The 21,356-nt window shown below is 45.6% G+C and overlaps 1 protein-coding gene across 3 annotated transcripts in view; it reads right to left on the bottom strand.

The window, feature by feature from the left end:
- Positions 1-21,356, bottom strand: part of LOC119170160 (uncharacterized) — a 77,325-nt gene that overhangs the window by 31,493 nt on the left and 24,476 nt on the right. The window contains exon 1 of one of the 3 annotated variants that reach the window (XM_075878970.1): positions 11,224-11,359. The exons of 1 other annotated variant lie outside the window; for it this stretch is intronic. In XM_075878970.1, the coding sequence (XP_075735085.1) occupies positions 11,224-11,303 (80 nt within the window). In that variant the 5' untranslated portion in view covers positions 11,304-11,359. Of the gene's footprint in view, positions 1-4,646; positions 4,688-11,223; positions 11,360-21,356 lie in introns of those variants that run through there. One more of the 3 variants, XM_075878976.1, reaches the window with a different exon arrangement.

Raw genomic sequence — 21,356 nt, 5'->3', positions numbered from 1 at the left:
CTACCCAGCCTGGAGCGCGGCTGCGTTGTTGTTAGACCATTCTATATGGGCATTAGGCTGTACAATATACAATTCAAGCAGGAATAGAACTCAAGCATATTGAGTGGCTGTCAAGTAAAACACACACACACACACACACACACACACACACACACACACACACACACACACACACACACACACACACACACACACACACACACACACACACACACACACACACACACACACACACACACACACACGCACGCACGCACGCACGCACGCACGCACACACACACACACACGCACGCACACGCACACACCACAAAGCCACCAGTCTCAGAACTGCTTCGGAAAAAAACCACCAGGCCTGCGCGGAAAATGCAGCACAGTCACACCGAAAGCTGGAAAAGCAACCTTTGAAAGTATTTCTTTAAACACTTTGGGTAACTGCTACAAGCACACTTGTAGGTACCCACTACGCTATTAATCATAATATTTTTATAGTAAGGAGAGATTCACTGTGCTTTCAATCTTCATTCTTCAGAGAAGCGTGGTACCCGCTACATATTTACAACAAATATTGTGCCATTTATTTTTATGCTATGGATGACGAAGAATTATGCCTGAAGCTTACGTAATATGTTGGAGCATTCGACGATCCACTCGTATACGCACTTCGCATCGTGTGACACCTGGTCGTTGCTTCGCTGCTTCTAAAACGCTTTATTACTCGTATTAACGCGATTCCTTTCCCGACATCAAGGCTATAGGCCGATTTGCAACGGAGTGTCGCACGCCGGCGTGGCTAAATGGTAGAATACTGGCCTGGCACACGGGGGAGCCGGCTTTGAACCCCGTTGTGTCCGTACTGTTATTTATTTGGGTTTTTTTCTTTCTTTGCACGAAAGTGGTTCCGAACACCGGCGGCGGTGGCCAGCTACGGCGCACGCGCCCCTGGTTGTGATCTCATAACAGCTTTCGCTGTAAAAAAACGCTATGCAGGTGTCATCATCATCATCATCATCATCATCATCATCATCATCAGCCTGACTACGTCCACTGCAGGACAAAGGCCTCTCCCATGTTCCGCCAGTTAACCCGGTCCTGTGCTTGCTGCTGCCAATTTATACCCGCAAACTTCTTAATCTCATTGCCCACCTAACCTTCTGTCTCCCCCTAACCCGCTTCCCTTCTCTGGGAATCCAGTTAGTTACCCTTAATGACCAGCGGTTATCCTGTCTACGCGCTACATGTCCGGCCCATGTCCATTTCCTCGTCTTGATTTCAACTATCATATCCTTAACCCCCGTTTGTTCCCTAATCCACTCTGCTCTCTTCTTGTCTCTTAAAGCTACACCTACCATTTACCGTGCACCTACCATTACACCTACCATGCAGGTGTAATGTTGGTTAAAAGTCAATCGTGATTGCAATGCTTGCTATGTAGTTTTATAAACATTACACATCTACCTCTATGATACAGGCGTCACATCGAGTTAACGTCGACTGTATAGTTAAGCGCCATTCGTTGGCGCTTGTCGACGTAGCACTATAGGCAATGCTACCGCCCTCACAAGCACAAAATCTACATATCAGCTTACCGTTTCTGGCGTTGGTAATGCCCTATTCCTGTTGGCATCGTTACACAACTGCAAAGAACTATTTACATAAAGTATGAGAACGTCCAACACATGCCTCTGCGTTATCTGCAGCATCATTTCGTAGAGTCTCGCTCCTTAAAAAGTTGCATCATACTCAACTTCCCTCTGCATGCTTCGTACGGGTCGATTCTCACGATACGTGGGATCTGCAGATTTTTTTTTCTCAGCTATACCGTTGCGCGTTCCAAGTCTACCGGAAAGAAATGCTCCTCATGTACGTGAGATGAGAGCTGAGCTGCGATACTGCAGTTGTTGCGCTATGACGCGCTGGGCAGCTCCGTGGAAACAGTAATGTATCTGTAGATTCATAATACACGCGAAAGCAGGAGAGATGTATTTCTTATTCGGCGAGTCGAGGAGAGATTGATTGATTGATATGTGGGGTTTAACGTCCCAGAACCACCATATGAGAGACGCCGCAGTGGAGGGCTCCGGAAATTTAGAGCACCTAGGGCTCTTTAACGTGCACCCGAATCTGAGCACACGGGCCTACAACAATTCCGCCTCCAAGTCGAGAAAAGAGAGAACGGTAAATGAGAAAGGTAAAAGGGAGAAAAGGGGAAATTCCTCGTCGTGGCGGTGACGATGTTGCCTGGCATGTATAGCCGTTAAGTATGCTACGTGAGCTCTTAAATACATCGGTGGTGGAGATGGTTTACCAGTTGTTGATCATCTCCTCGCGTTACGAAAGAGCAATAAATCGGCCGTCGCTCGGAATCACTTCACGATTGCCGCGGACAATTCCTCAAACACGAGGTCTTCGCACTTCGAGTGTCTTAATCTTTCTTTCTTTCTCTTTCTTTCTTTCTTGATTCCTTTCTTTGATATGTGGGATCTAACGTCCTAAAACCACCACTTTTATTTATTTATTTATTTATTTATTTATTTATTTATTTATTTATTTATTTATTTACAGGATGCGATCCATCGCTTTTCATTCCGTGTAAACTACGGGCAGAGCCAGAGGTTGTGATACGGAGAAACAATTTTAAAATGTGCCGTTTAAAGACTTCAAAATGAAATAAAAAGTTGAAATCAGTACAAAATCAACGCAAAACGTACAATTTAAGCATTTAACAGTAATTACCAGTCTAGCAGAGCAATCGGTTATCGTCAGTGGAAACCCGAGCCAGGAATATGGGTCGAACCAAAAAAGAAATTTAACGCGCAGAGAGGCAGAATGAACCTATACAGTGAATTATCATGTAAGCGTTTCTGATGTTCCTTTTTGTGATGCAAAATGAAGTAAAAAAGTAAAGTGTACTGAACAAAAAAAAAGGGGGGGGGGAAATAGACATCTTCCCAGCCTACGTGACACCACGAAAAGTGGCTCAAACATATAGCATAGCGAAAATTCAAAGTCGGTAGAAGGCAATACAGATCACTGTGTAAACACTACACTGGTAAATTATGCACGTAGACACATTTCATTAAGTGCATCTGCCTTGTGAATATGCCATTTCGTACAAGCGCAATCCTTCTACAACACCGCCTTTCAATTCTTTCATCTACGAATACAAAGGCAAAAATAAAGAGCGATAAAGGATGGGGCGTCGAAAATGGAAACATTAGCAATACCGTAAAGGCGAGTTGCCAAAGGCCACTTATATTTATGCCGCCAACGCTGCCGAGCGCACCGTTGAGAGAGGCTGTGGCCTTGATGGCACCGGGAAGTAGAATTCGGAATCCGCGTCCGAACGACGTTCGTACCACATTTCGTAGGAACACGCTATAAGCTCCTCAACGCGTGCCACGAATGCAGACCACTCGAGCGGAGCGTCGTAAAAACACTCGTATTCACGCGGGCACGAAATCGTGAAAGCTGCAGCCGACAGCGGTTCCATTGTCGCCAAGATCACAAAGACAGCCGTAAAATCGGCTTGCGTGGCGACGGGATAGACGTGTTGTCCGTGCATAATTTCGCTAGTCTATACGCCAAGTTTCAGCTCGGCTCGGTGGTATACTGTAGGTGTACGGTGTTCGGCTGCTCACTTTTCATAACGTCGAGGTTTCGTTGACGAAAAAAAAAAATGCTAGAGACGCGTGCACTGTGTTATGTCAGTACACGTTAAAAAAACACCAGATGTTCGAAATTTAGGGAGCCCTCCACTACGGCTGGATTTCGTGATATCGTATAGCCTTGGTACGTGAAACCACGTGTATTATTGTTACCCGAAGTGTCAAAGGGAGCCACAAAGTTTAAAAATGATTGTTGGGATTTAACGTCCCAAAACCGCCATATGATTATGAGAGACGCCTTAGTGGAGGTGTGGCGGTTTGGGATAGTTGGTATGGCATGACGATAGTTAAAGCGCGAAAACAGAACGACGAAAAAGGGACAAGAAAGAGACGAGTGCTCTTCTCCTTCTTGTCCCTTTGTCGTCGTTCTGCTCTCGCGCTATAACAATATCGTCTTAGTGGAGGGCTCCGAAAAATTTGACCACCAGACATTCTTTAACGTGCACCTAAGTCTAGCCACAAAGTGTAGGGGAAAAAAGAAGAAAAATATCCGGCGTATACTATACATTGCCTACAGCGGTGATTGTAAGTGCCCGTGCACCTAATTTTTAGCACCGAAAGCCGGTACAACCTCAAAAGCAGTTTTTTTCCCTTTTGTATCTTTTGATGATTGCGGTTGCTTGTTGCCCGTCAATCCCAATCACGAAATTTGGTCTGCTCTTGAAAATGCTCGCAGAGATAATCAATACTTACAACTCCATTTGTCGGATCCAAACTGCAAGCATTCAATCCCAGGGACGGGTCTATAGACTGTGTTAAATGTACAATCGCCTGTCCCGTTTGGTTGGCCGTATATATACATGCAGAATGATTCAAGCAACACGGGCCAAGGAATCAAAACAATTAAGTATCGTTTACTACAATAAAATGAAACCAGTGACGTTGGTCTGCCATCTGCCAGGGCTGGGTAGGTTATTTTTTTATATTACGCTCAACTAGTTAACTAACTGATATCAATTACGAACAACTTTTTGTACTCACTTTGCGCCGAGTGCGTGTCGTTGCATTGTAGATGATATTTTAGGCAACTAATATTTTCGGCGTCGTACATGGTGAGTGAGGATCTTTTACGGCTTTTAAGGAAGGCTCGCGAAAAAACAAAATGCATGCGGTATACCGCATACAGCTCACGCGCTACCGTATGCTGCACCACTATCGACCACGCTTCCAACAGAAGAGCCGTGCACGCGAACCGTGGTGAAATGAGCGGCCGCGGCCTTAGACATCGGCTTCGCAGCGCGTCAGCGTCTTTTTTTACCGCGGCACCCGGCAGGGAAGCACCGTCGATCGTCCCTGATAAGCGGTAGGTTGACAGTCCACCCGCACGGCTTTTTTAGGAGCGAAGCTCCTTAAGGCGTGGGCTGTGCGTCCCCTGTATGTAGCCACCTCTCGTTCAGTTCTTGCAGTGTTCACTAGATGGCGGTACTTGTAGCTGACGGCATTAAGTATTACGCTAGCCACCGCCCGATCTAAAGGGTACAGCCATATCCATCCGTCCATCCGTCCGTCCGTCCGTCCGTCCGTCCGTCCATCCAAAAGATGCAAGATGTTATAAACTAGACGGCGGTACGTGTAGTTGATTATGAAAGATGCGAGGTGTTATAAAATAGGAATGATGCCACATATGGCGCGTGTCATCGTTCGATATAGTGCGGCGACGTACGCTAGGGGGAGCGTTGCAATAAAATCGAGTGGGCAAAATGTACGGAGGATTCATGGTTTACCAGGTTTACCTCCGGAGCTTCGCCCACTCATCATCATTCACTTCGTGGATGTGGTGGCACTTTTTTTTTCTGTCAGTGATGACGCAGTATACAAAACATGCATGATACATTCGACTGGTCGTTTTCGAGCGATCCCGAGCGCTCTGGCGACGCGCGTCACGTTCGGCGGGTCAAAATCGAGTTCTCGGCGTATAGGTTCGCACGGTTCATTCGATAAAACGCTGCATAACTCAGGGCGCTCTCACTTCGACCCCAGATTGCGACCGGGATCTGATCACGTGACTGCCACACCTCGTCTGTTTGCAACGGAAGATGCGTAGACGTTAATCGTCTTCCGGCCTCCGATTGCCCTGGCGAGCGCGGCCTCACGCTCGACCTAGACACGCGTGATCCGGAAAAAGAAATAATAATAATAATAATAATAATAATAATAATAATAATAATAATAATAATAATAATAATAATAATAATAATAATAATAATAATAATAAGGGACGCCGTACAGAGGAGAGCTCCAGAAATTTTGACCATCTGGTGTTCTTTAACGTGCGCTAATCACACAGTACACGTACACCATTTCGCCTCCATAAAAGTGCATGACCGGAATCGAACCCGCGATCTTCGGGTCAGCAGCCGACGGCTGGGATTCTATAACAATTTGAGTCAGAGCGGGGTGGCGGCCAGCCAAATGTATTCCAGCGAAATCGAACTCTATCCAGCCAAAAGGGAAAGTGGACACCGGACAGAGAGAAGCGCGTGGAAAAAATGTAAACGAAAACGTCAGAGGGCGAGAAGAAAAGAAAAAGCACGAGCTGACGGTTCTGCCACTTCACTACAGAGTATAAGCAAGAATCATTTCTTTTCTGCGAGCTTCTTTTTTGCGACGGAGTGATCACAGAACCGGGACATATGAACGAGTGACTACGGCACACCGTTTCAAAGCGGACATCAGTAGCGGTCGTCATCGTCATAATCTTTCTCTTCCTTTTCCCATTTTCTCTGTATCTCGCTTTATTTGTTTATTTCTTCATTTTCTCTCTTTCTTGTTCTTTTCTCTTCTTCCATCCTTCTTTCATTCCCAGCTAGGCACTGCGTCATGCTTTCTGCAGCAAAGTATTCTGCAGCCCGGTATATACCGGGCTGCAGAAATTAGGTGCCGTCTGCCTCTTCTGACCACTACCACCACCATTCACAGCTAGTTGCTGTTGTATTTTCTCCAATAAGAGGCGAAGGTCGGAGCATACAGTGTCGGATTCCAGCGCTTTGGTACCTGCCGACGCGTCCCTTAAAATAAGAAAAACGAGAGTGGTGGGGAGGAGAAGAGACGAAGAAAGAAAAATCAAGACGTCAAGAAGGAATTCGCGCTGTGTTTTCGCACTTAGCCTACCTTCTATGCGCTATCTCTGCCCGATTGCCCAAATGCTGCTTGCGACAGAAACAGTGGATCCTTTCCGCTGTGCACGTGCACGCGACCGAGGTCATTCGCATGCGGTCGTTGAACACCTGCATCCGCTCAAGCCACATTTGTCGACACGATGCTTTGCTCGGGGCGCCCCGCACACCGTGTCCACATCTTCTGCGGGGGCAGCGCTTAATATATGCGCCGCAAACAGCCGGAGAGAAGTACATTTCGTTTGCGTTTACGCGTACACCTGCAGAAAGAGTCACGTTAAGTTTGTTCACGTACACTGCGAATGGCTTGCAACCTGCGCACAAGAGGCCTTCGCCAAGTTAGCCTTTCCGACACGGGACATTGTTTACCTATCTTACCAGAGGTGTATGTTTCTGAACCTAGAAGGGGTGGAGAGGGGGAAAAGGCGCTTAATATGCTGCATAACTATAGTCAAAGCCTGCAAAATGCGGGATCGGGGGGGGAGTCAAACAAGACAAGCCGTGCATTGAATGAATGGGGTACACAATGTAATGTCATTGTTGGGACCAAAGTGAAGCCGCTAATTAGAGCTACTACAGTGCGCGGTCCAGGGAGTAAGACCCACCATTCACCTTCCCCTCAGCTTCCCTACATCCCCAATACTGATGCGTCTATCCTGTGCCACTAACTTACACTGCCGGCCCGTACATAACAGACGTGTTTATCTTTTTCTTGCGAATTACGTATCTATGGTGCAATAAAATGGCCATCGAAAAAAAAAAACACCTCTTAGCTTACGGTCTCACAGGTTAAAAGACATCTCAAGCTACGACACATGACTATACACGCGGGATTTTTGTTTTACTTACCTCAACATATGCGCGTAAAATTGCCTAAAGACATAAGGTGTGAATTCGCGTAGAGCTGTTTACGACGTGCTAACGTTGCGCACAGATTATAATTTACCGCAAGAACGAGCCCAAACATCTGCGAGGCATTTAGGTGAATAAGTGCATATTACAGAGAAGTAATGCACTGTCGCGCCAGAACATCTAACCATTAGGGAAGTTGACGTACTGAATCCCAACTAGGCAAAATTATCCAACTATTTCGGCGTCACTAATACAGTCATAAGTATACCGTGATCATACTACGCCTGGTGCTGATCTTATACAGACTTATCAGCGATGAGACGTGTATTTATGTAATACGCGGACAGCGCTGACGTGACGGCCCATCAATGCGAAGCATTCGAGCCAAGATTGATGATTGATTGATTGATATGTAGGGTTTAACGTCCAAAAACCACCATATGATTATGAGAGACGCCGTAGTGGAGGGCTCCGGAAATTTCGACCACCTGGGGTTCTTTAACGTGCACCCAAATCTGAGGACACGGGCCTACAACATTTCCGCCTCCATCGGAAATGCAGCCGCCGCAGCCGGGATTCGAACCCGCGACCTGCGGGTTTGTAGCGGAGTACCTTAGCCACTAGACCACCGCGGCGGGGCCATTCGAGCCAAGAGAGAGACGGCGATGGACAAGACAAAAGGAAGAGGTGATCGCACGTAAACGAGGCAAGAAGAATTCTCATGCGCATTAATTTGCGATTCCCTTTTCCACAGTTTTATTCACGGAGAGGGGACGACAGCCCGACATTGTATATTAAGAGCACGTAATACCACAATGGATCAGTACAAACTCGGTCAAGTTTCTCTGCTGCTAAAAACATTGTAGTTTGTTTTTCGCACTTTTTTTTCAGGACTCTGGTTTGCAGACGCTTTAGCAATGCACAGTGCATGCTACATCGGGTTTTCACCGTTTTATACATCGAACAGAGGTTGGTGGAATGCCGTTTGATTACGCGTGAGTTGTACGCCGTGAATACTGAAAGGGAAGTAGTGAACCCTGCACGGTAAAGAAATTAATTCATCTGTAGCCGGTGTATACCGCAGTCGGGGATACAGTCGGGGGTTACTATTGCAAACCCTAAACTGTCTCTTCGGCTTGAGATGCCTGTTAAGTGTTAAAAGCAGGATGTAGGAGTCCACTTCATCGACTCCTACAACCTATTTTAGCCAGCGATGATTGTTTAGAATTCGATAGCTGGTAGGAGGGGCTTCTCGAGGAATTAAAGTTATCTGTCTGAATGCCAAACGGGCCAGGGGAAAGTTATATCGAAGTTTTTATTTTATTTTGTGTTGGCGTGGTTGCGAAACACTAGAAAAATTTGTGACTCTGAAACCCATTGCAAATATTTTCACACGACCACTTATACAACGTTGCGTTTGAATCGGTAAGTACAGTACATATGTACATTTCTGTCTATCTAAACCCAACACTATAAAAATGGCAAAGTGTAGTTCCAAATATTCACCAGCTGCTACAGAAGCAAAGTACATCCACCACGAAAAAAAAAACGGGAAAAAATTCAGCAGGTCCCACGTACCGTGTAAATGAATGCCATGCGAAGCATGCGGATACAAGGCGAATGTCTTTTATTTTGTTTATTGAGCGACACGTTATGAAGTGGCGCTCAATATATATGTAGAAATCCACGCCCACACATGCGTTAAACAGCCGCATATTTATTTTTTTATATAAGCAGTTGTTGGCAGCTGCGTAACGATGCCAACAGCAACATGGATATTAGGAACCCCAGAAACTGTAAGGTGATATATGAAGAGCTGGTGTTTGCGGTGGTGCACTTGAGGACGGTGGCCCTCAACACTGCTACACAAATCAACTTCAGCGGATGGAGCCTAACTACAATTTACGTTAAACCGACATCATGGACGTATCATAGGAGTACACATTTAATGTTTACAAATTTGAATAGCCAGCACTGCAACCAGAATTGACGTTTCACGAAGATTGTACGGTCTATTTTCAAATTATTTCCGAGATCTGGCGTGGTAGAATACTTGATTGCCACGCAGAATGCTATAGGGTTCGATTCCTGCTGAGGCACTGACATTTACTCTTTGCATTCGTCCGGTCAACGCTGCTTATGTCAGCTTTTTCTTGATAGCCAAGCGTTATAGTTATGTGTGTTCTCACCCTTCCTGAGTAGCTACAAAATGTTTATCACCTGTGGCACGTACCCACATATCAGTGACACATACTCGCCCCCACGTATGTGCCACTGTTTTTCTTTTTGGAAGTGTGACAACGTAAGCGACGTGAATGTGACATAATTCAATTCGTGTCATGACCAGTGCGTTGTATTGAGACAGACAGACAGACAGACAGACAGACAGACAGACAGACAGACAGACACACACACACAGACAGACACACAGACACACACACACAGACACACACACAGACAGACAGTACATAGATAGATACATACATAGATACATAGATACATAGATAGATACATACACAGATAGATAGATAGATAGATATATAGATACATACATAGATAGATAGATAGATAGATAGATAGATAGATAGATAGATAGATAGATAGATAGATAGATAGATAGATAGATAGATAGATAGATAGATAGATAGATACATAGATAGATACATAGATACATAGATAGATACATAGATACATAGATAGATAGATAGATAGATAGATAGATAGATAGATAGATAGATAGATACATAGATAGATACATAGATACATAGATAGATACATAGATACATAGATAGATACATAGATAGATAGATAGATACATAGATAGATAGATAGATAGATAGATAGATAGATAGATAGATAGATAGATAGATAGATAGATAGATAGATAGATAGATAGATAGATAGATAGAAAAAGTGGTTGAAGTATTCAACTGAAAGCTTTGCATTTTAGAAAAAAAGTCACAGCTTACACTAATTAGCGCAAGGGTAGCTCACAGCTGAGCCGGCTTCAGTGAGCACGGGTGTACCTGTACGTTGTAATGACTTTGCTAGGATTTTAGTTTTTCATTTGTCTTCCCCAATCCTTTCTATACTATACAATACTGGCTACGCTTCCTTCCTTTTTAAGGCAGAGCTGTTATTTTCATCTCTTTTCTTTTTACTCTGTTCATGCCTGTAGTCAAACCGCGACCATAACAGCTTAGCTGTTGAGACTCCTATAGCGAGTATACGTGGCACATATATTGGACAAATATCCCTAGTCACAACACTGGTCCACTAATTGTTTTAACAAGGTAACGCACAGGCGGCGAACACGGATTAGTGGTTGCGGGTCACAGCTTTTCTTGTTGACTGAGCGCGTGGCTGTTCGCGAAGATGACATTTTATCTACAACGCACAGCAGACATCAACTCTAACACCTCTCCGCTGCATAAAAGAAGTACAGAAAGAAAAAAAGACGATTGCACGTTTCATATCGTGACTACAGTACAGACCCCCCAGTGCAATCCCCCCCCCCCCCCCCAGAGTTTACCGCCAAAGAAGTACAGCAGTCAGACAAATATAGGAAGTTTAAAGTGTTTCGCACTCACTCATTTCTCGATGCGCACGAGTCAGTATTATCGGTGCAATAATGCCCTTTGGCCAATGACATTGACGGCTCGTACACCATGCACAAGACAATGACTATAGGCGCTTGTGCCTAGTCACCGCAGGCTGACTCTTCACTGGCGCGTCACGAAACGATTCAATGCGGTGCGCACCGCCGAGCTATTTGGGAAACCACAACGCACGCAGGCGCGCTCCTTATATACAAGCTTGGCGGTTTGCGAAAGAGCGCCAGCGTTTAATTAAAAACTGGATTTGAAAGGGAAATGTGCCATTGCCGGTTTAACGATAATACCGCTGCGGTAGCGTTGAGCAAGTTAGTCGCCAGCTGTACAGTCTGGAGGCATATTTTCTGCAGCTTCGCAACGAGCCTGCCGCTGCACTGCATGCATGTCATTGTGCTGTTTCGTTAATAAGTCGTAGGATATTACACATGCCACGAAGCACTCGCTTAGAAAGCGGATGGTAAGGCAGAATCGCCTTTGGAGATCGAACAATTAGTGAAACGAAGAAGGAGTCACCGACGATGGCATTTATTATAACGATTATTATTATTATTAAAAACAAAGACTGACTCCTTACTGAAATCACTTCGCAAGGTGTTTGCTGCGTTCAAACGTGCAAACGCCTTGTATTAAATACTGAAAGTCTCCCGATCAAGAGTTTCGCCTTCCCCAATGTCGACCATGCTCACCTAATAGCGATGTAAATCGTAAAAGTGTGTCAGCGTGGTGTAAAACCACGACTCTGCCCTCTAGATACCTGTCCCAGACAAATTATACGTCTTAACTAAACTCAGGCGCAAAGCACATACGAAAACGAACTGTGTTGAATGAGCATGTTCATTTGACTCTCACGTAGTTTCTGCTTACCAAAAACAGCCTCAAGATGACGCAGTATTCACATAAAACAGTGAATTCAAACTATAGGACATTTTTTTCTCTTTTGTACATAGAAGGTGAATGTCAGTCTTCCCATTTCACTATTGACTTACACTATATACGACATTCAGAAGGGGAGTCGGTCCTGTCCACCACTTCGCCGGCGTAAGCAGACTATGACGGTCTTTTTAGGGGCCTGCAACAGAAGGGTTCATTGTTTCGACAATCCGGTTGCGGCCATGCGCCTTGGATTAATGATACGCTTGGTGCAGGCTACGAAGGACATTCAGGGAACTACGAGGGTCTCCGAAAGTCGGAGCTCACGGTACCATAACGAAACACTGCGATTTTGCACGGATGTCGCGCCTGTCGTGGGCAGTTCACTAAAATGGGCCACGTTTCAAGTATATCGGCCGCATACTGAATTTCAGAAAGAAAAGAAAAAAAAACAAAAACAATGAAAATGTAAGATGCGAACACACTGGAGCAATCCTAGAAACGAGGCTGAACGAACAAACCATAATTGACGTGTACAAGGCCCCGTGAAAATCAGGTTTTCCATAATTTTCTCTCCATCCTTGTTTACCATTATGAAATAAAAAAAAACGAAAGAGAAATGAGTTGAATATTCTACTTTAAGAGCGAAATTCGCAAAGACAGTAATGAGTAAAGTTCAAGGGCCACTTCCTGACTACTGGCTAAAACATCCCATTTGGATCCATCTCACGTATCCTCAACGGTTGACAGCAGCCAATGAGACAGTGATTACAGGCTTTTTATTTAAATTACCGGTTTCCCCCTGCAGACTTCCCGCCGCTCCATCACCGCTGACTTCTAGTATGTTAACGCGTACGCCTGTCCTGTTTTAGTTTCGGCCCGTACATTCAGACATTACAAGAGCATGCGTATAGGATTTGCCAGTCAACGAAATGTGGGGGGAAGATAATCAGCGGTTTGTCGAAATTGCATAACGGGTGCCCCGGTGAATTATCCACAATCGAGTACGGCGGTTGCTCTGTCTGATGAGGAAATTACGAGCCGACAAATCTACAGCAAAAGGGAAATCCTCATCCACAAAAGCAACCAAGCCGGGAATATGAGCCCGCACGCATGACCCGAGCAGATACCTCTTCTACACATTATACGTGGTGTGGGGGCCTAGACGGGCACCATTTTCATTCTCAATTCTCGTTGAAACACGCTCCTCCAACCAATTTTTTGGGTTTTTTTTTTTTGGGGGGGGGGGGGGGGGGCTAGGGCACCTTTACTGGCTACGGGCCTGGAACACACACACACAAACACACTCAGAGAGAGAGAGAGAGAGAGAGTAAGTGAGAGTGAGAGAAAATTTATTTTACGTGTACCATTTCCCAGCAGGAAAAAAGGGTGAACAGAGCGGACCAAAGCTCACACGAATGTTAACGAATACCTTAACAGGTATGCGGCATTCAAACTTCAAAGAAATGTGGCTGAACGTTTCCTCGTTCGAGACGGTTCGACGTGCAGTGCCAGAATAATTTCGTGGTGTTTAGGGGGGCTTAAGTATTACTAGCGAGTAGCTCCGTTCACGAGACAGGTGTACGAGGAAATACGATTTGCGAGAAACCCACGATGTTTTTCCCTTGAGAGAACAGAAGCACTAAAAGGCACGCCTAAAGTGCTCTCTTCAAAGCCGGCGTGTTTCAGTGGTTGAAAAAGTAGGTGCACCGGGTAGAGCGACGGGGCTGTTGCTGCTCCGAGTGCTGGCACGAGCAGTTTGTAGTGCTCTCACCTGAAAAGGGGAGTAGGCGCGATATCACACCTTTAAATGTGACATTTTCTGCATATTTTTTTCTCTCTTTTTTAAAGCCAACGAGCTCAGTGGCAAATTTAGCAACCACGTGTAGTTTGACGGTAGCGACGACGAAGGCTACGAAGTGTACGCAGCAACGTTTGGTGGAAGTGTCGCTGCACAAACGTACTATGTGACTGCGAAATGGGGTAATGGCGAACATGCGACTGACCCATTTCACGAATATTTTGCTACTGCTTCCCCGCAAAGAGTATCGGGGCTCCGAATGTTTTGGTCAGATGGTGTATATTTCTCCCCTCTCGTCACCTTCTCACCTGACCTCTAGGGGGGAAGTGTTTATGTTTAGAAGAAGGAAAAGAAAAGTGAGCCCCGCAACTGTCTGCATCAGGGTGCGACACGTCAGCAGTAGCTGACAAGGGGATGGGGGTGATGAGGGGTTAAAAGGATAGGAATGAAGGTGTAGAAAGAGAGAAAGAGATGAGGTAAGCCAGAGAGCAACGACACATCGAGGGGATAGCAGAGATAGGAGAGATGGAAACACGGTCACGGGAGTCCGAGGACGGGGCACCACTTGCGAGAGCTCTTGTCGGGAAGCGTGCCGCATTCCAATGGCAGGTCGAGTGTCCCCGCTCTCAGTGCTCGTCCCCCCCCCCCCTACTCTTCTCTGCACGACGCCGCTACTCCTGTTCTCTCAACGTAATTTGCCATTAACATATTTCTATACTGTGCCAAAAATGTACATACGAATTTGCTTCATGTATGAAGATCTGCAGTGGGCAGTGGAATGGCTCGCCAACACAGTGACCAAGATCGAAAGGTGGGCCAGCCCTGAAGACTGTTGCACGGACGGGGCGAAGACCACTTAAATTGCTTGTACAAAGCGTGTGTCACATTAACATTGAATATTGAGGCGTCACACATTGGGCGCGATGCGTCACACGCGCCGTGGTAATATGGCCGCACAGAGTGGTCACAGATGGGGTAAGCCTAACCCCGGACACGAATATAACAGGGACGTCTAACCCACACAGAGGCATAAAGAGCTCGCGTGATACGTTGGAGCATTTATTTTCCCCGGAGCATATGCCCTTTCTACAGAACAAGTCAACTGACGTTATTACGTAGCACGTACATTCAAGACCTTTCCTAGGACAACGTTCTCTGGGCGTCGCAATTACGTCATCTCCACATAACAACAAGCGAGCACCCCGCAAACGTATTGAAAATAGATGCAGGGCAATTTTATCATCCCGAGGAACAGCTCAAATGAGGGAGAATTTCTCCCTCCAGCGAAGAAGCCCAAAAGAACAAATCAAACAGGACCAACCCATGGCAGCCCGGAGTACACCCATACAACCCGACCGACTCACGCGGAGTGTCGTGAGTACAGGATTTTGTTTGTTGTTGTTGTTGTTGTTGTTGTTGTTGTTGTTGTTGTTGTTGTTGTTGTTGTTGTTGTTGTTGTTGTTGTTGTTCAACCTGAATCTCGCTGTGTATATGAAAGGAGGCAACTGCCCATCACATTTTGTATCTCCAACGCTTTCCTACTGCTTTTGCTGACCTTGTTGGTGGTCAGGTGCGCTATCTTGATGACGACCATATGTGGAGGCTGAAGAACTACTGACCTCATTCGTGCGCCATTAATTGACAATGACGACGCCTGTCACTACTTGGCGCTCGCCACACAGGGGGCCCAGTTATAAGGCATGGAGCAGCTTGTGGTGAAGAAGGGGGTGCACTTAGGGCCGCCACGGTCTACCACTTCGGGCGGCTGCTCGATTACACGCTCCGGAGCGCTCGCGACGCGCCCTGACGTCACAGCGTCGGCGGCACGGAAACAGCGTCGGCGGCACGGCACGTGGAGGGAAAGCGCGCAGACAGCGGGCATGGCGGAAGCGACATCTCGTGAGCGAGAAGGCCGTGACCGAATATAAACCGCGTGGCCTACTTCCCAGGACGCGCCACTATAGAAACGAAGCTAACCCGAGAAGAAAAAAAAAATAAACGTAATGTGCGTGCAGGACTAACACTTCCTCCCCCGTCAATCTGTACAGTCGCCCCTGGGCGGTCGCAGCACCGCCAAAGAAACGACGTGAGCATGTCCGGACAGCGCTACAGCACGCAAACCCGTATCAGTGGAGTGTTATAACGATGATTGCTATAGCGTAAACTGAAAACTAGAACAAGGAGGCACACGAGGACGTCCACTGTTGGGCCTGTGGTCCAAATAGCCCAGCCAGGTCGCCGCCCTTCGAAAGGTTCTAACGAACGACGGGCCGTTTATGCCTGCGGGTGTTTTAGAGGATTTGCTGAGACGGCTAGCAATATACGCTTTATTGTTCATCGTAACTGAGTCTATATTATACAACCAATGCCGCTTTATATCTCTCGAAACGATATTTACTTAAGCCTCTTTTGCCTTAGATATGTACAATACAAGCCTATAGTATCGAAATTCGTCACACCGGCTATTGGCCTCGTGATGAAACAGTAGGAATCTATAGAGGCAACCGGACAGAACTCCGAAGTGTGGGTATCGTTGACCGGTCATCACTCCAGCAGCAGTATGTTGTGGTTGTTGTGGAAACTAAAGGCAAGCGGACAGAACTCCGAAGTGTGGATATTGGTGGCCGGTCTTCACTCCAGCAGCAGTATGTTGTGGTTGTTGTGGAAACTATTGGCAAGCGGACAGAACTCCGAAGTGTGGATATTGGTGGCCGGTCTTCACTCCAGCAGCAGTATGTTGTGGTTGTGGAAACTAGAGGCAAGCGGACAGAACTCCGAAGTGTGGGTATCGGTGGCCGGTCATCACTCCAGAAGCAGTATGTTGTGGTTGTTGTGGAAACTAGAGGCAAGCGGACAGAACTCCGAAGTGTGGATATCGGTGGCCAGTCGTCACTCCAGCAGCAGTATGTTGTGGTTGTTGTGTAAACTAGAGGCAAGCGGACAGCACTCCAAAGTGTGGATATCGGTGGCCGGTCTTCACTCCAGCAGCAGTATGTTGTGGTTGTTGTGGAAACTAGAGGTAAGCGGACAGAACTCCGAAGTGTGGATATCGGTGGCCGGTCGTCACTCCAACAGCAGTATGTTGTGGTTGTTGTGGAAACTATTGGCAAGCGGACAGAACTCCAAAGTGTGGATATCGGTGGCCGGTCGTCACTCCAGCAGCAGTATGTTGTGGTGGTTGTGGAAACTAGAGGCAAGCGGACAGAACTCCGAAGTGTGGATATCGGTGGCTGGTCGCCACTCCAGCAGCAGTATATAATAGTTGTTCAAGAATTAATGATGGCAGCTGGCAGGAACGATTTGGCCGAAATTAATAAACTTGTTCTTTCCTTTTTGTACCGAAAAATTCGTAAAATAAGGTGGTTTTTTTTTTACTGAGTAGTGATGCGAGAAGCACGTCCAATGTGATCGCAGTGCACGTAAGCTTGATTTCAACGTGCTATTCCGTGTCCCAGTACCCTCGCCTCTGAGCCCAATGCTGACTCACGTTTGGGTCTGTGCCACGCTTATCGTCGATCGATGCCGACAAAGCTGTTGCAGCGGGCGACATTACCAAATTCGGTGTGGTCTCTTCTACGTGCTGCTCGGAAGATGCTGTGCACATTGTGGCATTTGTGCCTTTCGGGCTTAGGAAAGACCGAAAATACGTCGGCGTCAAACTGACTGACAAGAAAACAACAGCAGAATCGAAAATCCCACGCTCTTCAGAATGCAAATAAAACCCAAAGTTGTTTCAAGATAGTCGGTCGCTCAGCGTACTACGAGAGAGAGAGAGAGAGAGAGAGAGATAAAGATGAAAGGAAAGGCAGGGAGGTTAACCAGACGCACGTTCGGCTTGCTACCCTGCACCGGGGGGTTGAAGGGGAGAAAAGAGGTTGCGGAGAGATAAGAAGGTACACACAATCACGAGCACACTTGGGGGAGCACAGACAGTCTACAGGCGGTCGCTCAGGTTTGTTGTCTTTAGGTAAAGTAGGAGTGTTTTAGTCGCCTTCTGCGCAATTGAGGCAGATGCCCAAGGTCCTAGAATCTCCTGCACACAAAATGGTCTAAAGTCAAGTTGATTCAAAACCATCCGGAGCTGGCATCGCTGCGTGTCGTAGCAAGCGCAGCTGCACAGGACGTGTTCAATGGTCTCTTCAGCTCCGCAGGAGTCGCATGTAGAGGTGTCTGCATTTTTGTTTTTTGTATTGCGCCTTGCGAGGCATGCTTCTGCTCATCAAATATACACGACGCTAACCCCAACTTTGGTAGCATATGTGGCCTCAATCATTTATGGTAGATTCACTTCCAAAGATTGAGAGAACAAATAACGTCAGCAGAATCAGTGGCGACACGCCCGCTCGCGCACGTGCATTCGTGGTTCACATGGTTCATCCGTTTCTGGCTCGCGAAACGACATTTTTCACTCTGCACGAGATCATTTACAAACTGGACGGGTTTCGGCGCTCGCGTTTATACTTCGGGACACCGAGAACTCTTCTCGTCGTTGAGTATAAGCGCGACGGAAAACGCGCAAGCTGTACAACATTCCTGATGCTCGCTTAAGGAGACTCGCAAGCTAGCACGTACAAATAAATGCTACATTCACAGGGAAAGTGGTGAACAAAGGATGTTACGACGAATCGCACGCTCGGAGACTCGATGCATTTACCTGCGGAAGCGCGCAATGGTGCAAGCAAAACCACCATTACTGGCAGCTTTACAGAGACAAACCGCCATGAGATTAATTTTGCGGATAGCAACGATGTTCTTGCAGGCAGGAACTACGAAGGCAACAAGCACAAATGCACAGATTACGAGCAATAAGAATGAAAAACGAGTTGGCCTCAACGCCTTTCGCCAGCGATCGCTCGAACCCACAGTCATCGATGCTTCTTGCTGAGCGCCATCGAAAAGCGACATGCCGCTCGTGTACACCTCTCAAGCCATGCACTCTCGGCGGAGTTGAGCACTCCGGGATGTGTATACGAAGACTTATTTCTGACTCTGTGCAATTCGTGCGGCCTTGCGGGACGTAACATTAGCCTCGGAAGTCGAGACGTTTCGGACAGATGCAGAGCGCAGGGTATACAACGATCTATAGAAACAACAATCCCGTACGCTTCCGCACACGTGGAGGGCGACGTATCTATAATATACAGTAACGCAGCGCTGGTGGTGCCAGCTATGGCTCGATCTCATGGCTAATAATTGTCTAGGATTTTCAAACGGTTCCTTTCTCAAGGCCCCTAAGTTCTGCATGCATACGCTCTCAGAGAACAACACTTTTTATATATGCACTACGCGCTACTCAATCTGCGTAATTAATATTCTGGAGCTTCTTATAGTTATCAGTTTGGCGGCACCTACTCCGCCGCTTTCTCAACTGCCGCGTTTCCTTCTCTCAATGCTATGCGCATCGTTTGATCGCCTGTTGCGCAATTACTAACTGTAATAGCCGCTTTCGAAGTTTGTTATTCCCGGTGTTTAGCGCTGCTATGCGTGCTGCGCGTATACACACTGGATTGGTTACAATATATGTATAATTTATTTTCCAAAAATAATGGTGCTCTGTGCATGGTCTCAACTACAGCAATTCCAGCGCTTGTGTTGCTTGTTACGTGGCCTTCGTCCCATTTTTCACGTCGTTTCCAAGGCCATCATCTGCTGCAACATCATTTTCATTCCCTCGGAATATTCAGCTGCAAATTTTCGATCGTATAGACTCAGCTATGGGCGTTGACCGTACAATCACTCTTGCGTAGCTTACGTGGTGCAAGTATACACGAAATATAAAGGGATGCTGTGAGGGATAGCGCAGGTTCAACACTCACGACAACTATTGAAAGGAATCTTTTTACAAGCCGACCTCGAGGACGGTGGAATCCCGATTCCCTGAACAAAAAGTGAAACGAACGACGTAACACACACAGACACACACACATTATATATATATATATATATATATATATATATATATATATATATATATATATAACAAGCGGAAAAGAGCTGACTTGTTTGGGAGCTGCCCCTATACAGGACTTAGCACGCCGAGGGCTCCTTCTTGCTTTTACAGGCGTACACGCTGCATCGCTCACCTACATACGCAAGTTCCCACTTCGCGGACGTCTCAGGTCATGTCACAGAGCACTTGTATAGCAACGGAGACGCATGAAAAAGGTATGAACCTGGCGAAGCAGTTTTCATGTATACGTATGTATACTTTCGTTCACGTGTGATGTGATAACCTACTAGAGGCGACTCATATATGCATGTATACGCAAGTGGCCCATCATCTCGGACTTTTCCCGTTCATTCAGCTGTAAGTACGCCTTTGTGTGTGTATATATATATATATATATATATATATATATATATATATATATATATATATATATATATATATAGAGAGAGAGAGAGAGAGAGAGAGAGAGAGAGAGAGGTGTATTCTGTACTGGGAATATAAAACTGCGCATTGTTTCCAGCTTCGTCCTCAATATTACAGTAAGAATTACACAGATACATAGTTTCGTTTTCAATAGTTTACATGCCACACTTTAACTTCAGTCGCTTCATCACTTCAGAAGAGTGACGTTATATATGCTATATTTTGTGTTTCTATTCAGAATAGACGCTTGGACATTGTTCAATGTTAAATGATTCGTTTCAAGCAATAGAGAAAGCCGTGCAAAAATCAAGAGAAGCAGCTAACATGAAAAGACTCAATATTTTGTTGAATGATTTAGGTGAGTGTTAACAAGGCTGTCTGAGTTGACTTTCCTTTACTTGATGAAACTAATTTGACACAGCAATTCCATTCCTATAATAATAATAATAATAATAATAATAATAATAATAATAATAATAATAATAATAATAATAATAATAATAATAATAATAATAATAATAATAATAATAATAATAATAATAATATGAAATAATAATAATAATAATAATAATAATAATAATAATAATAATAATAATAATAATAATACCTTATTGTACACATTCGTAAGATACACAAAGAAACGGGCCTGTCTAAGTCCCAAAGACTTGTGCGACTAGGTCCGGCAGAGCCGGTTACAGCGATGTGGCTACAAGGAAAACTAAAACTATTTTTACTTCTTTGCCAACAAACAGACTAATGATTGACACCATTGCTTTTTTAGAGGCAGTGAAATAAAAAAAGAAGAACAAAGGAGGGACCCAGAGCATACGTGACATACAAGTAGACCATGTGATTTTACAGCTCAGCGAGTAATTTCTTTAATTGCTTTTTTGAATTAGCTAGAAAAATTCTTCAGTGAGTGCACTGAAAATTTCTGGAATATATACATTTCTACATGCTTCCTCATATTTGTTAGAAAACCAGGGTACTATAAAACGCTTTTTTTTTCTCAGAGGTCGACGCGTTACATATGGCACTTTAAAGTCATCACACCAATTGTATCTC

Source organism: Rhipicephalus microplus, chromosome 2 (genome assembly GCF_043290135.1).
Source record: "Rhipicephalus microplus isolate Deutch F79 chromosome 2, USDA_Rmic, whole genome shotgun sequence".
NCBI classification, from domain to species: domain Eukaryota; kingdom Metazoa; phylum Arthropoda; class Arachnida; order Ixodida; family Ixodidae; genus Rhipicephalus; species Rhipicephalus microplus.
This window is presented reverse-complemented; position numbering and strand designations above follow the sequence as displayed.